The 21,270-nt window shown below is 45.1% G+C and overlaps 1 protein-coding gene across 1 annotated transcript in view; it reads left to right on the top strand.

Moving 5' to 3' along the window:
* Positions 1-909: 909 nt before the first annotated feature.
* The window catches only part of got1 (glutamic-oxaloacetic transaminase 1), a 46,642-nt gene continuing 26,281 nt past the window's right edge, over positions 910-21,270 (top strand). Inside the window, exons 1-7 of the mRNA XM_033034069.1 lie at positions 910-928; positions 971-1,174; positions 10,207-10,388; positions 13,314-13,437; positions 15,729-15,841; positions 16,679-16,783; positions 20,830-20,980. Coding sequence (XP_032889960.1) covers positions 1,054-1,174; positions 10,207-10,388; positions 13,314-13,437; positions 15,729-15,841; positions 16,679-16,783; positions 20,830-20,980 — 796 coding nt within the window. The 5' untranslated portion in view covers positions 910-928; positions 971-1,053. The remainder of the gene's footprint in view (positions 929-970; positions 1,175-10,206; positions 10,389-13,313; positions 13,438-15,728; positions 15,842-16,678; positions 16,784-20,829; positions 20,981-21,270) is intronic.

A 21,270-nucleotide genomic window follows, 5' to 3' on the forward strand; every position in this document is an offset into this window, starting at 1 on the left:
ACACCTTATTTCTTTCTAAGTTATATTTCTATCCCTAGTCTAAATCAACCATGTCTGTTAACTCTTTCCTCACACAAGGGTTACTTGAAGTGAGAGACATCAATATTCATACCACTGGGTTGTTGTTGCATTGTGGGCAGCAGTGGCGGACTGGTCAGGGTGTCAGCTTGCCCAATGGCAAGTGGGCCCCTGGTGAAGTGGGCCCCCTTTTTCTCCTGGCAACCGATATTTTTAGACCCAGTCCGCCACTGGTGGGCAGATAGGGAGATCAGTTGTTGTATTGAGAGCAGATAGGGAGGCCAGTTGATGTTGCTGTTGTATTGAGAGCAGGTATGGAGGCCAGTTGTTGTCGTTGTATTGAGAGCAAGATAGGGAGGAGGCCAGTTGATATTGCAGTCCGTATGGCATTAACATTGAATTCTCCCAATTTTGCTAGCCCTTGCTGTCTCCTCCCCTTCCTTAACCCTCTAGCTGTCTCCTCCCACCCTCCCATCCGCCCGCCCTCGGGCTCCTCCACCTCCTCCCCTTTTCCTTCTTTCTCCCCACCCCCCATCAGTCTGAAGAAGGGTTTCGGCCCGAAACGTCGCCTATTTCCTTCGCTCCATAGATGCTGCTGCACCCGCTGAGTTTCCCCAGCAATTTTGTGGGCCAGTTGATATTGTTGGATTGTGACCAGACAGGGAGTCCAGTTGTTGCTGGGTAGATTTGGCAAGCTAGCAACGCCCAGAATGCTCCGCGGGGACGGCCAATGCGCAGCCGCACCTGCCTCCACGGGGAGATCCCGCCCCCTGTGCGGATTCAGCCAATGAGGCTGGGGGTGGGGCCGCCTCCCACGGTTGATTGGCGCAGCGCCCATCAGTCAGGGAGGGGATGACGTCACAGGCGCCGCCGCGGTTGTCGCGAGGCGGAACGAGAGCCGGCGCCGCCTGACGTTGCTCATCGCCCCCCCGACGTTGCTGATCGCCCCCCCGACGTTGCTCATCGCCCCTCATCGCCCTCGCTCCTCCCGAACCGCCAGGACTCGGCAGCAACCAGACCCGCCACACGATCGCCATGGCCTGCGCCGCATCCTTGTTCGCCGCCGTGCCGCTGGCCGCCCCCGTCGTCATCTTCAAGCTCACGTCCGACTTCAAGGAGGACCCGAGCCCGCACAAGGTCAACCTGGGAGTCGGAGGTGAGAGACCGGCGGCCCGGGCAACTTGTACTGGGAGGGACAACTTGTCAACCACCCAGCCGGGTGTTGAGTGACCTCTGAATCCCCTTGGGTGCTGTGTGCACCTTGATCCTCTTGGCTGCTGTGCGACCTCTGAATCCCCTTGGGTGCTGTGTGACCCATAAGCACCCTTGGGTGCTGGGTGGCCCTTGAATCCCCTTGGGTGCTGGGTGAACCCTGATCCCCTCTGTGGGGAGCTGAATGATCCTTAAACCCGTTCCTTGGGGTGCTGGGTCACCCCCTGAACCCCCTCTGCTGGGAGCTCAGTGATCTCAAAACCTTGGAGGCAGGAGAGCACCTGGTGAGCCTTGAACCTTTGAGATGAGATGTAGATTGAATTTAATTGAGCAGATTTGCCAGTGATTCATGTGCCTGTTAAATGCTTTTTAAATGTCAGTGTTGCCAGTCCTTGATGGCCCAATCCACTGCTGTGTTCTTGAATAATTTTAGCAAGGTCGTCTAAAATGGGATGTGATTGTTTCAGGTTACCATGTAAATATAGCTGTGATGTATAACATTATAGAGGAGTGGTAGATCGACAATCGACCTGCATGAACAGACATAACCCTTGCATCCCGTCAATCACCGTCCCTCCCCTACCCTATTCACCGTACTAGTTTTGCTGTCGTCCTGCTGAGTTTCACTGTCTTGTATAACTTGTTATCACCTTCTCCACAGCCAACAGTGGACCATTGTGGGCTCCGCCTTTCCTTGATCATCGCTGCTGGCATTGATTTGCCTTTTTGCATATCTTTCATTCATTTGAACCTTTTCATTTCCCTCAGCTCCCTCTCACCTGAATCTCAGTCTGAAGGAGGGTCTCTGACCCGAAGTATCACCTATTCCTTTTCTCCAGAGATGCTTCCCCCAGTTACTGATCTCCTCCCCCACGAATATTGCACTACTGCTACTGTATATACATATATATATTTTACTGTTCCATTATTCTGTGACTCCTTCCCCCAGTGACTGATCTCTCCCCCCCCCCCCCCCAGCCCCCCCCCCCCCTGAAAATTGCACTACTGCTACTGTATATACATATATATATTTTACTGTTCCATTATTCTGTGTTCGCACTTCTGGGTGAGATGCTAACTGCATTTCGTTGTCTGTACTTGTACACTGCACAATGACAATAAAATCTGAATCTGAATGCTGCCTGACCCGCTGAGTTACTCCAGCCTTTTGTGTCTATCTTAAGACATATCTTGAGCTGCCGTACTTGCTCTGCTGCACTCTCATGTTGATTATTTATGGAGACCAGTGTGTTGAAGCTTCTCAATAGCTACTGGGGCTTTCCGATAAGCATGATGAATTTTTTTTAAACAATATTGTACGTTTGTCACCTTCACAGTATCTCACAACAATACAGCAGGAAAATAGCAACTTCTGGGTCCACACTGATTACCAGGTGCCACACTAATCCCACATTAAATTCTCCTCTCATTCCCACCATTTCCCCCCAAATGATTCCCCCACATGCACACGATGGACAGCCTACAGAGTCCAGTTAACCTACCATGGGTCATGGAAGGAAACCCAAGCAGTCATTGCACGCATGGGAATGATGGATGTTGGTATCTCACTGTTACTAAAGGTGTACAATGTGGACACGAGGAACTCAGCGGGTCAGCAAGCATCTGTGAAGGGAATGGACAGATGTTTCTGATCGGAACCCTTCTTCAGTCTGAGCAATTATGTACCATGGTGGTATTTGACCAGTTGTGTGTACTGCACCATTATAATAATTTCTTCTCCTGCTTGACCTTGGTGGTGTCTTTCAGAGACAATTTTCCATTGTCAGGTTTTATGTGGGCACAGTTAAAAGCAGCCTGTTGGGGCAGAATTGTAGGAATAGTCTAATTCTGCTCGTTGGGCAAGTACATGGTGGGACTAGTGTAGATGGGGCAAGTTGGGCCATCATGGGCAAGTTGATTATAACTGATTATTCGCTTCATAGAGCAGTAAGTTTTTTTCCTCCCACAATGGGTTTTGGCCTCTGCATGATCAAGTCCGCTGTCCTTGTATGTATCATGAGAGCCGTAGGTTGCAAACGCTATCCAAATTGAATATTCCTGCTGATCTTATCAGAAAAATACATACCAACAAATAACATGTTGATGCCTTGTGGTCGTTGCTGAAAAGTCAGATTGTGTATGTAATGAGTTAGCACATAGTTTTCTTTTGTGATAAGGATATTTTGATGGACTCCGTGAGCTGATTTTGTGTTTGTTTTCTCAGTCTGGCAGGATTTCCCATTGAACATTAACTTACGGTAAATATGACTATTAGGCAATCAGGCAATATTGAACAGGCAACTGAACCATCCTATTTCAGTACCTAAACTACTCAGTACCTTTCATACCTCTAGTTTCCCTCCCCCTCGACTCTCAGTCTGAAGAAAGGTCATGATCCGAAATGTAACCTATTCCTTTTCACCAGAGATACTACCTTACCCGCTGAGTTACTCCAACGTTTTATGTCTATCTTTGATGTAAACCAGCATCTGTAGTTCTTTCCTATCCATCATAATATTATTAGATTATTTATTATTATTAGATTATTTAATGACCACACAGTCAAGCTGGTGGAATTCAGGTTCAGTACAGGATGTTACAAGGTAGGCTGATTCCCATCAAACATAACATAAAACACAACATCATACAATATACAGTTCATGCATGGGGAGGATATGTGCTGTTATAGTGTGTTCAGAATTCGGATTGCATGTGGGTAAAAACTGTTTTTAAATCGAGATGACTTGGCGGACAGTGAGCTGTAGCGCCTTCCTGATGGCAGCAGGTGGAAGATGTGGTGTGCTGGGTGGGAGGGATCAGAGATGATTTTCTTCACCCTTGACACAGACCGTTTGTGATGGAGTGATTCTATTGATGGAAGGGGAGTGCTGATGATTTTGGATGCTTTGTTAACTATGCGTTGTAATTTATTACTGGAGTGAGTGTCTAAACTGCTGAACCAGACTGTAATTGATGAAGTGAGCATGCTTTGGATGATGGCTGTGTAGAATTTGATTAGGAGGTGTTTCCTTACTCTAAACTTCTTGAGCTGGCGGAGGAAGAAGAGTCTCTGGTTGGCTTTTTTGTAGATGTGATTTGAATTGAGTTTCCATTTGAGGTTATTGCTTATGTGAGTGCCTAGAAATTTGTATGAGTCAGTGGTGGATATGGGTTCGCCTGAGATGAGTAGGGGGGTCTTGGGTTGTGCCTTACGTCTGAAATCAATGATGAGTTTGTGTGTTTTTGATGTGTTAAGTGAGAGGTTATTATCTGTGCACCAAGTGACTGCTTTGTGTGTTTGAGTGCGGCATTCTGTTTCATTATTGTTCGAGATGAGACCTATGATGGTTGTGTCATCTGCGTATTTATAAATTTTAACTGAACTATGCTGGGATGTGAATTGGTTTGTGTAGAGTGTACTTCCTTGTGTATCACAAGGAGTGTACTTCCTTGTGTATCACTGACTAAAGAGCAGTCCTGACCTACCATCTACCTCATTGGAGGCCCTCGTACTATCTTTAATCGGACTTTACTGAACATAAACAGAATTCCCTTTGTCTTATATCTGTGGACGGCTTGATTGTAATCATGTATAATCTTTCAGCTGACTGGATAGCACATAACAAAATAGCTTTCCACTGTACCTCTGTTCACATGACAATAAACTAAACTATTCTTTTGAAACTTGGCAGCATCACATCCTCTAGGTTCTATTGAGGGCAGTGTTATAGGTCATGCCAGTTCTTGTGATCCTAAATCATTAGAACACCAGTTAGGTTTAGCAATATATTGCCATGATTGTAAAATACAGATTACGCCATCTCAGATACTTCTTGGTTTCTGGCCACAGGACTTCCCTCACTAAAATCTTGCAGTGTAGTGTGTGGTTGCAATTTCAGACTGAACTGCAGACTGGGATTCAACACACAAATTGTTAAAATACAAATGGCATTCCTGATGTCATCTGATCTTAGATTGCAGAGATAAGTATAGCTGAGGCATGGGGTTCTCGGTAGGATCCTCACTGCCATTTTAGGCTGTTGCAGTTCAGGAACCTTCTGAGTGTTCAATACTCATTTCTAGGGCCAGTCAGTCCGTAGTAGAAACCAATCTCTGGTACCTGCTTGATGAAGGGTCCCAGCCCGAAACATCACCTATCCATGTCCTCTTGAAATGCTGCCTAACCTGCTGAGGTACTCTAGCATTTTGTGTCTTTTTTTGGGAAACCAGCATCTGCTGTTGTCTGAAGGAGGGTCTCGACCCAAAACGTCACCCATTCCTTTCTTATGTCATCTATCTATTCCTTCCTTATGTTGTCCCGCTGACTTACTCCAGCATTTTTGTGTATCTTCGGTGTAAACCAACATCTACAGTTCCTGCCGACACATTTTGTCTGCTGTTGTCTGAGTTTTCACTAGTACCTGTGCCATCGTTGCAGGCAGCTGGCTCTTCAATGATTCCATGCTTCCGTGCCTTTGAAGTATAAGACTGTTTAATTGTCCTATGTACTGACAATGGAACAATTAAAGCCTTGCAGCAGCATAACACGCCTGTACACACAGTACTCATAGATAACATAATAAACAAAAAAAGTAAATAAATTAATAACCCCAATACTAGTGCAAAAAAAGCTCTAAGTTGCAACCAAGACAGTTCATAGATTGGTTAGTGTTTTGTAATATTCCAGAGCCTGGTTGTCGTTGGTAAGAAGCTATTCTTGAACCTGGAGGTCACGGTTTTCAGACTCCTGTACCACCTCCCCAGTGGCAGGTGAGAGCATGGCGAGTGTGGTGTGGAACTTCGATGCTGGGAGCATGTTTGAGACAGTTAGTCCTATACATCCCTTTAAGGGTGGGGAGGTCAGTGTCCACCACTCCCTAATCTCTTACTTTCCTGAGCGTTTGAGTTGCTTAACCAGGCCATGATGCAACCAGTCAACACGCTCTCTACCATACATCTGTAAAAGTTCAAAGAGTATTCGTCAACCTACTTAGATATAGCTATTAAAGATAGGGAGTCAAGGGATATGGGGAGAAGGCTGAAACAGGGGTCCTGATTGTGGATGATCAGCCATGATCACATTGAACTGTGGTGCTGGCTCGAAGGGCTGAATGGCCTACTCCTGCACCTATTGTCTATGTATCTATGTACCGAATCTCCTCAATTTTCTAAGGAAGATTTGGAACTGTCCGGCTATATAGTCACGGGTATAGACTGGGTACACAGTGTTGAGGTGGTTATTGAGGAGGAAAATATTGTTGCCAATTTGTACTGATTGTGTTCTGTTGAAGAAGTCGACCCAGTTGCAAAGGGATGTCAATAGACCCAGTTCCCTGCGCTTGGTACCGCCGTGTATGAAACGCCTTCTCGTGTAAGAAAGGTGAAAAAAGGCAGGATCACAATACACAGGAGATGTGAATGATTGATTCATACAACTGTGGCATATCATGCCATTTCATTGAGCAACTGTTCAATGAAATGGTGTGATAAACTGCAGTTTATAAGTCAACCATTCACATCTCCTGTATCTACCATGTTGAGATGTAGAAACAAAGAACTGCAGATGCTGGTTAATACAGAAAAGGACACAATGTGCTGGAATAACTCAGCGGGGTCAGGCAGCAGCTCTGGAGAACGTGGATAGGTGATGCTTTGGGGCAAGGCCCTTCTTCAGACTTCTTTTCACAACTCAATTGCGAAACCTCCTCAAGGTATGCCTACTTTGAAGAACTCTCTGAAGGGTAGCCAGAAGAAAGGACTTGACCCAAAACGTCATCTATCTAGGTTCATCAGAAATGCTTCCTGACACGTTGTGTTACTCCAGCACTTTTGCGTCCTACTGCTGCTGAAGCCACTTAACAAGACAGACAGGGCAGGGGGTGGGGTGTAGCAGGTTTGAAGGGTCCCGACCCAAAACATCACTTGTACCATGTTCTCCAGGGATGCTTCCTGGAGCAGCACTTTGTGTCCTTTTCCTTCTCTTCGAGGTGTTGCACCAGCCTTACCTGGGGCAGTTGCTGACTCCAGAATTTGTTTCCATTTTCCATTTAAAAATAATTCAAATTCTCTAACTCCGCGATGGGATGTTAATATGTGTTGACTGCAGCCCCTGCGATTACTAATGCTGTAATATAATCTCTCTGCTGAGGTGCTCTTACTAAATGTTCACCCTGCTGGTGAATCTCCTCTGCATCCTATTTCTGACCTTGAGCTATTGAGATATCCGCACCCCTCCCAAAATTAGAAATATTAAATGTATAGATTTGCTTTTGTGCTATGTTGTAACGGGATTGTGAAAAAGATTTCCTAATTTTTCTGTTGCAGTAAACTTTCTTTAAAATTCAGTTTCAAAATGTGGTAAGGCAGTTTGGTGCATGCAATAGTTCGCTGTTCACGTGCTTCTGGGAATGGGGAAATTTAATTGTTGCAAGTATAAGCAAGTTTTGCTTTGCTGATACTGGATGGCACCATTCACTGAATCCGCGTGGAAGGTTACGTCCTGACCTTGAGTCCGATTGCTATTGCAGCACAACCCCACAGTGTGGCAGTGCAGGAGTACGCTGGCTCTTACCAGCTACATTGTAAGTTAGGGAACATTTTCACATAGTAAATAAAAACTCACTTCACATTGACAAAGTTCACTTACCAAAGATAGACACCAAAGTGCTGGAATAACTCAGCGGGTCAAGCAGCATCTCTGGGGGAAATGGATGGGTGATGTTTCGGATCGGGTCTCTTCTACAGACTGAAGGTAGGGTGTGGGGTGAGGTAAAGAGCTGGGAAAGGATCCCAACCGGACAGGTCACCCATCCTTTTTCTCCAGAGATGCTGCCTGACACACTGAGTTACTCCAGTACTTTGTGCCTATCTTTGGTATAAACCAGCATCTGCAGTTCTTCATTTCTACATTGTCCACTTACCAGCCTTTTCCTGGCGTCTGCCCTACAAAGTCTTCTGTTACTTCAGTTACCGGTGGCGCTGTGAGTTGGCTGCCTCGCCTGCAGCGGGATCGTTGTTTATACTTTTTTTTGTTTGTTAGTATGTCCAAAAGTATGTTTTAGTGTTTCTCTATATGTCTTGTGGGGGGGAATAGGGGGAAACCGTTTTCACCTACCTTGATGGAGATGCGACTTTCTTCCTTGTCGCTTCTTCGCCCCCCTCCTCGCAGCCTTACAGTTGACCTTTCCCTGAGTCGGGCTCAGAGCTTCGGCGGCGCAGGGGTGACTTTAACATTGCGGAGCGGGGCGTCCCCTTGCCGGGGGTTGCTGTAGAAGCACTCCGACCGCTGGCATGTGGCCTACATCTTGGAGCCTCGGTCTGTGGAGCTTCTGGCGGCAGGCGTGGAGCGGATCTTCCATCATGGAGTGGGCGATCCCTCGACGGGGGTCGCTGGAGAAGAGCTCCGACCGACGGCCTGCAGCCTGCAACCTAAAATATCCGGTAAGGAGGTGGCCGATTTTGGGAGCTCCAGGCCGCGGGGTGTGCTCGACCTGTCCCGACGTCGGCATTCCGACCATCCCGACCAGAGAGCTTGAACATCGGGCCGTCAGTAGCAGCGACTACGAAGAGTCAGGGCTCCGACCACGGGTGAACAAGGGAGGAGGAGGACTGTCTGAACTGTATTGCCTTCCACCACAGTGAAGAATGCTGTGGTGGATGTCTGTTGAATTATGTTGTGTATTATGTCCGTTTTTAATTGTAACACTGCATGGTAAATTGTGGTGCATGTGACAAATAAATTTGAATCTTGAAGCTACTGGTTCTCCCTGTTTTCTTGTGCTGAGAGAGATTTTTCCCCAGATCCGTGAATCCTCCATTGGCTTCTGACATGATGGTTCATGCTCCCAATCCTGGGAGGGATTCCTTTGTTGCTGATTTACCACTTAGTCCCCCAATATCTTGAATTGTTGCTTAATCCAGGACTCTGCAGCTTCGTTGTTGGAAGGCTGAGTGATAGACTATTTGAATAGGCACATGGATGTGCAGGGAATGGAGGGATATGGATTGTGTACAGGCAGATGAAATTAGTTTAACTTGGCATCATGCTCAGCACAAACATCGTGGACTGAAGGGCCTGTTCCTGTTTTGCACCATTCTAGTTTCTATGTTTTGTAAAGCATGGGGTGGTTGCATACGTTTTTAGACTTTTAGAGGTATAGCACGGAAACAGACATATCAGCCCACCAAGTCTGCGCCGACCAGTGATCACCCTGTACACTGACACTATTTTACACATTAGGGACAATTTACAATTTTCACCATCGCCAATTAACTGACAAACTTGTGCATCTTTGGAGTGTGGGAGGAAACCGGAGCACTCAGAAAAAACCCACGCGGTCACAGGGAATACATACAAACTCTGAACAGACGGCACCCATAGTTGGGTTTGAATCCAGGGGTCTGGAGCTGAAAGGCAACAACTCTACTTCTGCGCCTCAGTGCTACTCTTATTGGGATTTTAAATTATTGAGATTTGGAATATCCCTATTAAACTAACATTGTACTGCCACCCATTGCAAACTGAAGCTTTACAGCCTTTCAACGAGAACAGCTAATTGTTACTTCTTCTACATAAACACAGCTGCAGCGTAAAATATATTTGTCTTGAAAAGTTTATGAAGTGCCAAGTTCTATCATTACAATAGTTTTCAAAAATAATTCCACAGCTTTATTGACTTGTTACTTCTGGCTTCTTAGAACTTCTCGCCTCGGCCTTTCTTCAGAAGTTACGTTCTGCACAGTGAGCAACAGATTTGGACTTGTGTAAAGGCTTTTCACGAGATAGATGTGTAATTTAGATTGTTTAAACGTTCGTTTTAATCTGGTGGTGCTAAACATTTGCCTTGAATTGACTGGTCTGTTTAACATGCAGTCACAATGCATTATATATGCAATAGATTTTGGTGCATTTAATGAAATTATTTCTCATTTACTCTTTCTCTTCCTCCCCACCTCCACCCCGATTGTCTCTTGCAGCTTATCGCACTGATGAAGGGAAGCCCTGGGTGTTACCTGTTGTGAGGAAGGTGGAAAAATGCCTTGCCAATAATGAGAGTCTTAATCATGAATATGTACCCATTTTGGGTATTCCAGAATTCACCCAGAGTGCTTGTGAAATAATTCTTGGAGCAGATAGCCCTGCTATTTCAGGCCACAGGGTAAGTTCTCAATCTGAACTATTTAGCTCACAGGTTTTGGAATGGTGTAAGTAATGGATATTTTTGGTCATATCAGTGCTTTTATTGGAAGATTAGTCAAATCGTCCCAGTGATTTGCAATAGAAGCAGTGTCATTTGCAGATATGGGAAAATGAAACAACAGTGGTAAATGCTGGGAATACTCAAGGCAGGCAACATCCCTTGAGAGAGAAACAGAGTGAACATTTTAGGACATAAAGTGTTAGATAAACTCAGCGGCTTAGGATTCTATCCCCTTCTCTGTACACTCAGCTCCCATCCCAGGGTTCCCCATTGTCCTATTCCCTCTCTTTCCCTTCCCCACTGTGGCCTTCCATCCATATCTCTCCCTCCATGTTTACATTTCATTACTCCTCTTCTCTCCTTATCTGAAACCCTTTTGTCTCCTTTTCACCTTGGTCACACATCTCCCAGTGACTGACTCCCCACTCCCTGTATCCACTTGCCAGGCTGTGCCACACCCCTGCCCCTTTTCCAGCACCCCCCCAGGGCCGGATTTACCTATAAACTAAGCTTAGGGCCTCGAGGTCTAGGGGGGGCCTCGCTGAGCCGGATTTACCACTAGGTTTCATAGGCTGAAGCATAGGGCCTCGAAATCTAGGGGGGCATCCGGCCAAGGCAGGACACCTACTGTTCAACTCTGGGCGGGCCCCCCTCTCTATCTCTCTCTCTCTCCATCTCCCCCCGCTATCCGTGTCCAGGCCGCCGGGCTCTGCTCGCTCCTCATCCCCCGGCATGTCAGGCCGCCTTGCACATGCGCATTGCTACGGCCTGCACGTCCTCCCCCCTGCACATGCGCACAACCACGGCCAGCACATCATCGGCCACCCTGCGCACTGCAACGGCAACTGGTCGGCGCTGGGCACTTTCTCCCTCGCTTTGAATTGTGGGAGATTTGGCCGCCATGGCTGTCCGGTCGCTGCCTCGCCACCAGCATTGAAAACCAACGCGGAGGGGGCCTCACAGTGGAACAGCTTAGGGCCTCTCTTCATCTAAATCCGGCCCTGCCCCCCCCCCCCCCCTCATCTTTCCTGCATCTTATACCAGCTTTGATTTCTAACTATTTCCTTCTTTTAATGTAACAGTATCAAACCTGGAAACATGAACTTTGCTTTGTCTTTGGGCTGTTGCTGTCTCACTGGTGCATATTTCCAGTATTTCTAGTTCTATTAACTTGGTTGGCCTTTTTCAAAGATATGGCATATTTTCTAATACATTCAGTTAAATTAGATCCAGTTTAAAATATCTTTAATGAGGTTGAATAGTTTTATAAATCTGTTGTGGATCTAATGCATTCTATTCTGATATTTCTGATTCTTGGGTAGCGGTTTTTAACACTGATCTGAGAGTTAACACTACGAGTGAGAAATGGGAAAAGCAGCATTGTCCAAGACCCACCGTGTTAGTAACCTGCATTTCCCACCGAAACACCGAAAACCGATCTCACACTCATAAGTTCTACGAGCAGAATTAAGACACTTGGCCCATCAAGTCTACTCTGCCATTTAATCATGGCTGATCTATATTTGCCTCTCAACCCCACTGTCCTGCCTTCACCCCATAACCCCTGGCACCCTTACTAATCATGTATCTGTCAATTTCCGCCAAATTTCCTGTCAAATATCCATTGACTTGGCCTCCACAGCCGTCTGTGGCAATTAATTCCACAGATTCACCACCTTCAGACTAAAGTGGTTTCAATTTGGGGCAGAGGACGCAGAATGGTTTTGTTGTGATATAGAATTAATATATGAAGAAAATATGGAACAAAATAGCATAACTGCCTTGAGTATTTTGGTGGAGAGAGGGAGATGGTGGAAAAGATAATGTTCCCAATTGGATAATCCAATTTCAAGGTTGTAACCGAAAACCATCTAATACCATTGGGGAAGGGATCGCTTAAAGTACTTTTAATTGTGCATGGTCTCTCTCAAACCAAAACACCAGTAACCTTGTCCAGAAGATGGTAAGTAATTGAATTTAAAGTTAAATGACCATTTAACTGATGAATTTTCAACACATTTTGTATATTCGAACAGCTGAACAAGTGAGCACAGTGTGAAATTGCAGTTGTGTTAGTATTATAGTATTGGTGTTATAGATCACTCGGCTGATTTGCAAATGGGAAATGTGCTGGTACCAATAGAGTGGGGGAAATAATCTGCTTTTTGTTTGTGGTAAAAATACAAAACTTCTCTTTTGCTTCAAAAGGCAATGCATCATATTCTGAAGTCTCCCTGCATACACGTACGGGTTAAGTTTTCAAACGTATTGTTTTGCTGCCAGTATTTTGCCTTGCAGGTGCGACCCCTGCAGCTAGCTCTCAGCAGGCCAAACTCAGCATTCTTCCAGTGATGGAGGAATGTGTCTATTGAAATGATGGAAAGGGTGTGGGAGATGCTGCCAAGGGGCTCGGAGGGACCTGAGCGCGCTGGTGAGCAATGCCCTAAGTGGACATGTTCTTGGTGTACAGGATCATGGTGGCCTGTCTTGGCTGCAGCCAGGCACTCCCAGCAATAAACCGCCAGAGGTATACCTGATAAGACACCAGTCCGTACAATAAATTCATGCACCTTGGTGCATACAAATCCTGAGCCAGCTCCTATAAGCCAAAATAAAAACACAGGCAAGGCCGGCAGCACAGCGGTAGAGTAGCTGCCTTACTGGCAGCTGCGAGAACTTACAACAGAGAACCACTGACCTGATGAAACCTGATAATGCTGATCTGTGACATCTTCCTTTTATTGAATTGCACATCTGCACATTAGTGTGACTTACCGTGCAGTTTTAATGCTATGAAAACATACTCGGGTTATTTCCAGCCTGTTTTTTATAAACGGTTCACCTTTTTGCCTCTGAGATTAACCTGTGTCTTCTCTGTAACAGAAGGGTGGCGTACAATGTCTGGGAGGAACTGGTGCTCTTCGTTTGGGAGCTGAATTTCTACGTGCATGGTACAATGGAACTAATAACTCAGCAACACCAGTATATGTCTCTGCACCGACCTGGGGTATGTCCTTGTCCTCATTTTGAGTCTTTGTTTTTCTATTATTATTTATTCTTTGCACCGCTGTCAAATTGATACAACAGATGAATGCGTAATTTTAGTCAGAGGTAGAACCATTTTTTTAACACCCCCCCCCCCCCCCCCCCCCCCCCCCCCCCATAGCAAATGCCAGTCTCTCTTCTCTCCTTCCTCAGTGAACTGTTGGACAGTTGAACAGGGGTGTCCGTTCCCACTCATAGCTGAGCCATCCTTACAGAGATATATTTAAGTGCTTCGCTTTTCACATTGAAGATTAAAATGTGCAGGAGTAACTCAATGGGTCAGGCAGTTTCTCTGGAGGATATGACTAAGCAACGTTTCAGATCGGGACCCTGCTTCAGACCCGAAATGTTGTATTATCCATGTCCTCCAGAGATGCTATCTGACCCGCTGAGAACTGTAAGATTCTAACATCCGCATTTCCTTGTGCTCATTTAATAGAGAAAATAGCATTTCAGCCTAAAGTGCGATCTATCAATCCCACTTCAGACCAATGATCACACTGTGGGCTAGTTCTATCCCACACACCAGGGACATTTTACAGAAGCCAATTAACCTACAAACCTGCGCGTCTTTGGAGTGCGGATGGAAACTGGAGCAACCAGAGAAAACGCCCAGGTTACACGGAAACGGTACAAACTCCGTACAGACAGCACACGAGGTCAGGATCGAACCTGGGTCTCTGGAGCTGCAAGGTAGCAACTCGACAGCTGTGCCACTGTGCCGCCAGATCATCAGTCAGTTTGATGACCTCTCTGTACACTCGGGATTGGATAAAATGCCCCCTCTAGTGGAAAAACCACATCATTACCCATTGTGATTACAGGTCCTTTCCAAGTTGCAAGTGCCCTACTTATGCACAGCCCACAAGTTTGGATGAGCCTTTGGGAGACCAGCGGGACAGATTTACCAGCTGCAGCAGAGCTGCAAGCAACTTCTGCTGTGTAGGAACTCACTACATTACGCCATTTCTCACTTGTAAAATGTCTGGGTTACAAACACGTGGCAGCACGGTGGCACAACGATAGAGTTGCTGCCTTACAGCGCCAGAGACCCGGGTTTGAGATCCTGACTACGGGTGCTGTCTGTATGGAGTTCGTATGTTCTCTTGATGACCGCGTGGGTTTTCTCCGGGTGCTCCATTTCCTCCCACATTCCAAATACGTACAGGTTTGCGGCTTTAGTAAAATTTGTAAATTAGCCCTAGTGTGTAGGATAGTGTGAGTGTACGGTGATCACTGGTTGGTGCGGGCTCAGAGGGCCAAAGGGCCTGTTTCCATGCTATACCTCCAAGCTAAACTATAACCAAAACCGTTCACGGGAAAGGAATTTTCTTGTGACCTGACGAGGATCTGTAGGTAATGGTAATCATTGAATACCATGGGACTATATCTCATTTGCCTCAGCATCTGTGGGGACAACCAAAGGGAAAGAGTTTATGAAGCCCTGTTTGTGATCCCTGCAATCTCTGTCTGTTCGCATTTGAAGAGATACAGCATTGACACAAGGCCCTTTGGTCCACACCAATCATCAAGCATCTAATTTTATACATATCCTATCGTATTCCCACTAACCCTTCCCAGATTCTGCTGCTCATCTGCACTCGAGAGGCAATTAACGTACTAACCTGCGCCCCTTTGGGATGTGGGAGAAAACTAGCCCAGGTCTACAAAACTGAGAGTAGTGAGTTGTCTTTGTAGTTTTAGAGGCCAATACAGGCAACCGAATAATGTGAGAAGATTATGTCAAGGTGCAGGATTTCACATTGGTGAATCTGTTGACTTATTTGGGATCGCTTTCTCTGATGCTAACCTCTCATCTGTGAGTGGCGTGTCTAAAACTGTACATTTTATCCCGTTGAGTGAGAAGTGGATGCTTATTCAGAATTGGCATTTTAGTCAACCATGTCTGGGTCAATGTAATGACTTGGTTCAGTGGGACGGAGCTTCCAGTATCATTAGTGGTTGAGAAAGTATCTTTCATTGATGGTGACGGCATACTTTACCGACATTATACTGAGACCCATTGGAGTGGTTTCACATCCACTCATTGTCACATCAATGGCTGGAAGATTACTTTTGGTCTGTTGATGAGGAAGGCTAACAATGCAGGAGGAGCAAGGGCCATAATAATCTTTGTATTTTATGTACCATCCAGCATCATCTTACGGGGGTGATCTTCCTGCTTTTTCAAATGTCAAAGCTGTAAGGTGTTAATCAAGCCATTAATTCCATTGGTAATATTTTTCCACAAAGGAAACCACAATGGAGTGTTTGGTACTGCTGGCTTCACCGATATTCGCAGCTATCGTTACTGGGACCCAGCCAAGCGTGGTCTACATCTACAAGGACTTCTGGATGATATGGAGGTGTGCTTTGGAACATCACTTTTATTTCAGCTATTTTACCAAAGTTAGCAGAATGAAAATCTTTTGACTATTTCACTTTGCTTTACTATGCTTAATGATGCGTTATTGCCGCATGTAGCTAGGTACAGTGAAATGCTTTGTTTTGCATACAACACAATAGAATTGTACAGCAGACCTCACCTAGGCAGTACACAAGAGTTGTCATGTTTCTGGGGCCGACAAAGTTACCACAAGTTCATCAAACAGTTTTGTCTTCTGCTTAAAGTGGCGAACCAGGCCTGCAATGGCTCTTCCTTCTTGGTGGCCCGGGGCCGGCCTCACTCCTTACTAAGAGGTGGGTTTGTGCCAAATTTTAAGATGATTATGCTTCATTCGTCTAATGAAAGGCATCGACTTGAAATGTCCCTTTTGCCACAAATGCCGCCAAACCTGATGTATATGCCCAGAATTTTCTCTGTTTATTAAAATCAGTTAAGGCGTTGGCTGAGAAATAAATATTGGCTGGGAAACCAATTTATTATTGTCAAAAGTACCGGGATATAGTGAATGACGTTGCGGCTGTCAAATTATACCATACACGAGAACAATCAAGTTAGACATAGATACAACCGGTAGTGTAAAGAGAAAAATATCAGCGTGTAAAATCAATCCACTGTTACAGCATTATAGGGCCTGTTCCTATGCTGTAACGTTCTATTGTGAATTAATTAATTATTATATTTCACTCAGTATTCCATTGGGCACCTGTTTTATTTTAATCTGAATGTGCCATGCATTTTATCTGTACGTACAAAACTTTGATTTCAAGCGTTGTTTTTTTTCTCTCTTTGCTCTCAGAATGCTCCAGAATATTCGATTATGATCTTGCATGCGTGCGCACACAATCCAACCGGTACTGACCCAACTCCAGAGGAATGGAAGAAGATCGCTGAAGTCATGAAGGTGTGAAAATACCTGGCCTCAAACTTCATTTGGTGGCAGGCAAAAAATGTCTGTGTGAAATTTAATCATCATCAAAGCCATTTTTAGGATTTTCTCCAAATGTCATTTTCAGATTGGCTTGTAGACAAAAATATGAAAAACAAAATTGGGAAATCATATATTGACAAAGTCTCATATTATCCAGAACATAGTGCAAACTAAGCAGTATCCTTGGTTACACAATTGCGCTTGTGTTGGACATGTTTGACTTTATGACAACTTTAAATTTACTTTTACACTCAACTTACTTTGAACCAATGCCAATTCAATTTCATTTTTGCATTGTCATGCTGCAGTCTGCAAAATCTCAGCATGGTTATGTTAGTCACTGTTCAGGTAGACAGATATTTTTTCCATTTGCTCTGGAATCTAGGGCAAATGGCAGAGTCTTAATTTAAAAAATTTTGCTAGGTCTTTCAGAAGTTAAGAACCATTTTATAAACAGAACTGCAAGAGATGTGGAGCTCTTCCAGAAATGGTATTAGCTGCTGGGTCAGAAGCTAATTTTAACTCTGAGATGTGTTATCAAAAGTCAAAGGTATAAAGGGACATGGACAGAGGAAGTTATATCATAGATCAGCTAACAGTACAGAATTTTGGAACGGGCTTGAGATTAAAAGGCCAGATACAGTTTCTGTTTATTTGGTGTTACGAGTGTAGACTGAAGCTTTTCTTTGGTGGGCGGCACAATGGCAGAGTGGTAGAGTTGCTGCTCTACAACGCCAGAGACCCAGTTCGATCCTGATTCTGGGCGCTGTCTGTACTGAGTTTGTACATTCTCCTTAAGATTGCGTGGCTTTTCTCTGGGTGCTCCGGTTTCCTCCCACATTCCAAAGACGTGCAACATTGTAGATTAATTGTCCCTAGAGTGTAGTATTGAAATTGTGTATGGGGTGATTGTTGGTCAGCGAGGACTAGGTGGACGGAAGGGCATGGTGTATCTCTCAACTGAACTAGTTGCAGCATTAATTTTCGACCTGCCTTCCTATGTGTTGAGTTCAAAGCAAAACTAGTATGATGGGCGAGATGGGAATATGAGTGTTGGTGGATGCTGGTTTGCTAAGTTGGAAAGAGTGTAGGGAAGATTTAAGAGGTTGTTGCCAGGACTTGAGGGCCTGAGCTATAGGGAAAAGCTGGGCAGGCTGGGACTTTATTCCTTGGGATGGTAGGAGAATGAGGGGTGATTTTATAGAGGTGTATAAAATCATGAGGGGATAGAGTGACTGAATGCACAGAGAGCAGCGGAATCGAGCACCAGGGGACATAGGTTTGAGGTGAGAGGGGAAAGATTCAATAGGAACTTGAGGGGTGATTTTTTTCCACTTGGAGAATGGTAGGTATATGGAATGAGCTTCCAGAGGAGATAGTTGAGGCAGGTAGTACAACAATATTTAAAAGACAAGGGCCTGTTTCTGTGCGGTATGACTTTACAACACAGTTAATTTCTTCATTTAGGTACTTTGCACTTTTAATACATCTAATCAGCAATATAAACATAAATCTGCAAATAAGCATCAATTCATGTCTACAATATTTCTCCTAAAATCTATAAATATTTCTAAAAGCTAATAGTCATCATACTATCTTAACAGCTGGAGACATATTTATAAAGTGTGTTGGCATTTTTCTTTTAAATATTGTTTGGGGAGATTTTTTATGTCAATAAGCTGCAACAATATAGGTCCCGTGTGAGAGTAAGCTGAGTGTGTCCCACTGTAAATTGAGTGCAACAGAAACTTTAAAAGTACATTCTTGTTGTCTGAATTACAGAGGGAAAATAAAATGAAAAATATGCCTGCAATTTAGTGATTGCAGAGAATGTTCACCAGATCAATTCAGGGGTGGCAGGTATGTTGTTTGAGGAGAGTTTAAACATTCTGTGCATTTAATCTCTTGAGGTGGATTGAAATTGTAGTGAAAATCTTATGGGCTTGGCGGTGTAGACTCGGGAATGTTTTTTCAGTAGTTTGGGCTGTCTCAATGGTCATTATTTTAAAAGAAGGAGTTGGCCATTTGGAAGTGGAATGCAGAGAAACATCTCCCGCTTTGGAATTCCCTCCCCAAGAGAGTTGTGGAGAATTTGAAGATTTAGGAGTGGAGTAGGTACATTTGTAGATTAGTTTAGAGGTACAGCGTGGAAACAGGCCCCTCTGCCCACCGAGTCTGTCCCGACCCACAATCACCCATATGCTGGTTATATGTTATCACATTTTCGCATCCTACACACGAGGGACAATTTTGCAGAAACCAATTTTAGTTGAGAGATACAGCGCAGAAACAGGCCCTTCGGCCCACCGAGTCCACGCTGACCAGCGATCCCCGCACATTAACGCTATCCTACGCACACTGGACTCGGTGTAAATTTACACTTATACCAAGCAAATTAACCTCCAAACCTGTACGTCTTTGGAGTGTGGGAGGAAACCGAAGATCTCGGAGAAAACCCACGCAGTCACGGCGAGAACGTACAAACTCTATACAGACAGCACCGGTAGTCGGGATCGAACCCAGTCCTCGGCGCTGTAAGGCAGCAACTCTACCGCTGCGCTACCGTGCTGCCCGCACGTCTTTGGAGTTATGGGAGGAAACTGGGGCACCCGAGAAAACCCATCCGGTCACAGGGTGAACGTGCAAACTCCGTGCGGACAGCACCCATCGTCGGGATCGAACCTGGGTCTCTGGCGCTGTGAGGCAGCAGCTTTACCGCTGCGCCACTGTGCCGCCCACATTGTATTTTCCAATATTTCTTCATATTTTCAAGTTTCCACACAATATATAAATAGGCCATTCAGCCTTCAGAACAATCCTGTTTCCCAGTCTTCATGTAACCTGTTCTCTCTCCCATGACCACTCCATGCCTCCCACTCCCATTCCCCCTCCATCCCCCCCCCCCCCCCCCATCGATCTACATTTGTAGCAATGTGCGGTAGCCAGTTTGCCAAACAATCAGCACATCTTCAGGATGTGAGAGAAAACAGGAGCACAGGGATGGGTGGGGGAATGAATCTGTACAGTCAAAGGAAGAACATGTGAAGTTCACATAGATTCTCACTTCTCTGCTGTGAAGCTGAGAGACACCAGCGAAAAGCTGCCTCTTAAATTGGCAGAAATTTGCATGGCACAGAGGCGATGCTGGTAGAGCTGCTGCGTCGCAGTGCCAAAGACTCGAGTTCTATCCTGACCTCCAGTGGTGCCAGCGTGGAGTTTGCACGTTCTCCCTGTAACTGCGTGGGTTTCTTCTGGGTGCTTCTGTTTCCTTCCACATTCTAAATATGTGTGGGTTTGTGGGTAATTCGCCTCTGTAAATTACCCACTAGAATAATGGAACGAGTGTGAACGGGTGAGCGAAGGTTGCCAAGGTTACTCATTGGGCTGAAGAAGCTGTTTCCATGCTGTATTTCTAAAACTAAAAATTGACAATGTATAATATTCTTCACATGTAACTTTTGCTTCCACAAAATCTGTCTATGGGTGCACAAACGTTAGCTTTGACTGTTTACACTTACATTACATTGCCACAATATTTAATGGTTTGTATAAACTACCCTTTTATAACTTGATGTGCTTTTGCTTTCCCTTTTGGAACTAGGAATAAAAGTACAAACCATATGCATGGGTTAGCCAGCTGAAGGCACCGGGAAATCTGATAGAGTGGTGCAGTGTTGGATTTGCTGCCTTACAGCGCCAGTGTTCGATCCTGACTATGGGTGCTGTCTGAATGGAGTTTGGATGTTCTCCCTGTGACCACATGAGTTTTCTCCGGGTGCTCCAGTTTCCTCCCACACACCAAAGATGTAGATTTGTAGTTTAATTGGCTTCGGTACAAATTGTGCTTGGGTACAGGGATCACGAGCCTGTGTGGACTCGGTGGGCCAAAGGGCCTGTTTCCACACTGTATTGCTAAAGTCTAAAAGAGAGAACATTTGCAGAAAATCAAAGCAATCTGTTGAATATTTCACTTTCTTTCTGTACTGTATTCCATCATCTGTATCGTCTTCCATTTGCAGAAAAAGTCCCTCTTCCCGTTCTTTGATTCAGCCTATCAGGGCTTTGCATCTGGAGACTTGGATAAAGATGCTTGGGCTGTTCGTTACTTTGTAAGCCAAGGTTTTGAGCTTTTCTGCGCCCAATCCTTTTCTAAGAATTTTGGATTATACAGTAAGTAACAGCTATTATAAATTATAAAATGTTTGATATCTTTTGGCCATTTCTGAATCCAAAGGAAAGTAGACAAAATTGTCACGTTGCTCCATTTTCTAGTTGATTGGAACAGCACCAGAGCTGCGTAGAGACACAAAGTGCTGGAATAACTAGCGGGTCAAGCAGCATCCCTGGAGAACCATGGATATGTGACGATTTGGGTCGTGACCCTTCTTCAGCCCCGACACGAAATGTCGCCTCTCCATGTTCTCCAGAGATGCTGCCTGACCTGCTGAGTTACTCCAGCA

The sequence above is a fragment of the Amblyraja radiata genome, chromosome 15 (genome assembly GCF_010909765.2).
Source record: "Amblyraja radiata isolate CabotCenter1 chromosome 15, sAmbRad1.1.pri, whole genome shotgun sequence".
Taxonomy (NCBI): Eukaryota; Metazoa; Chordata; class Chondrichthyes; order Rajiformes; family Rajidae; genus Amblyraja; species Amblyraja radiata.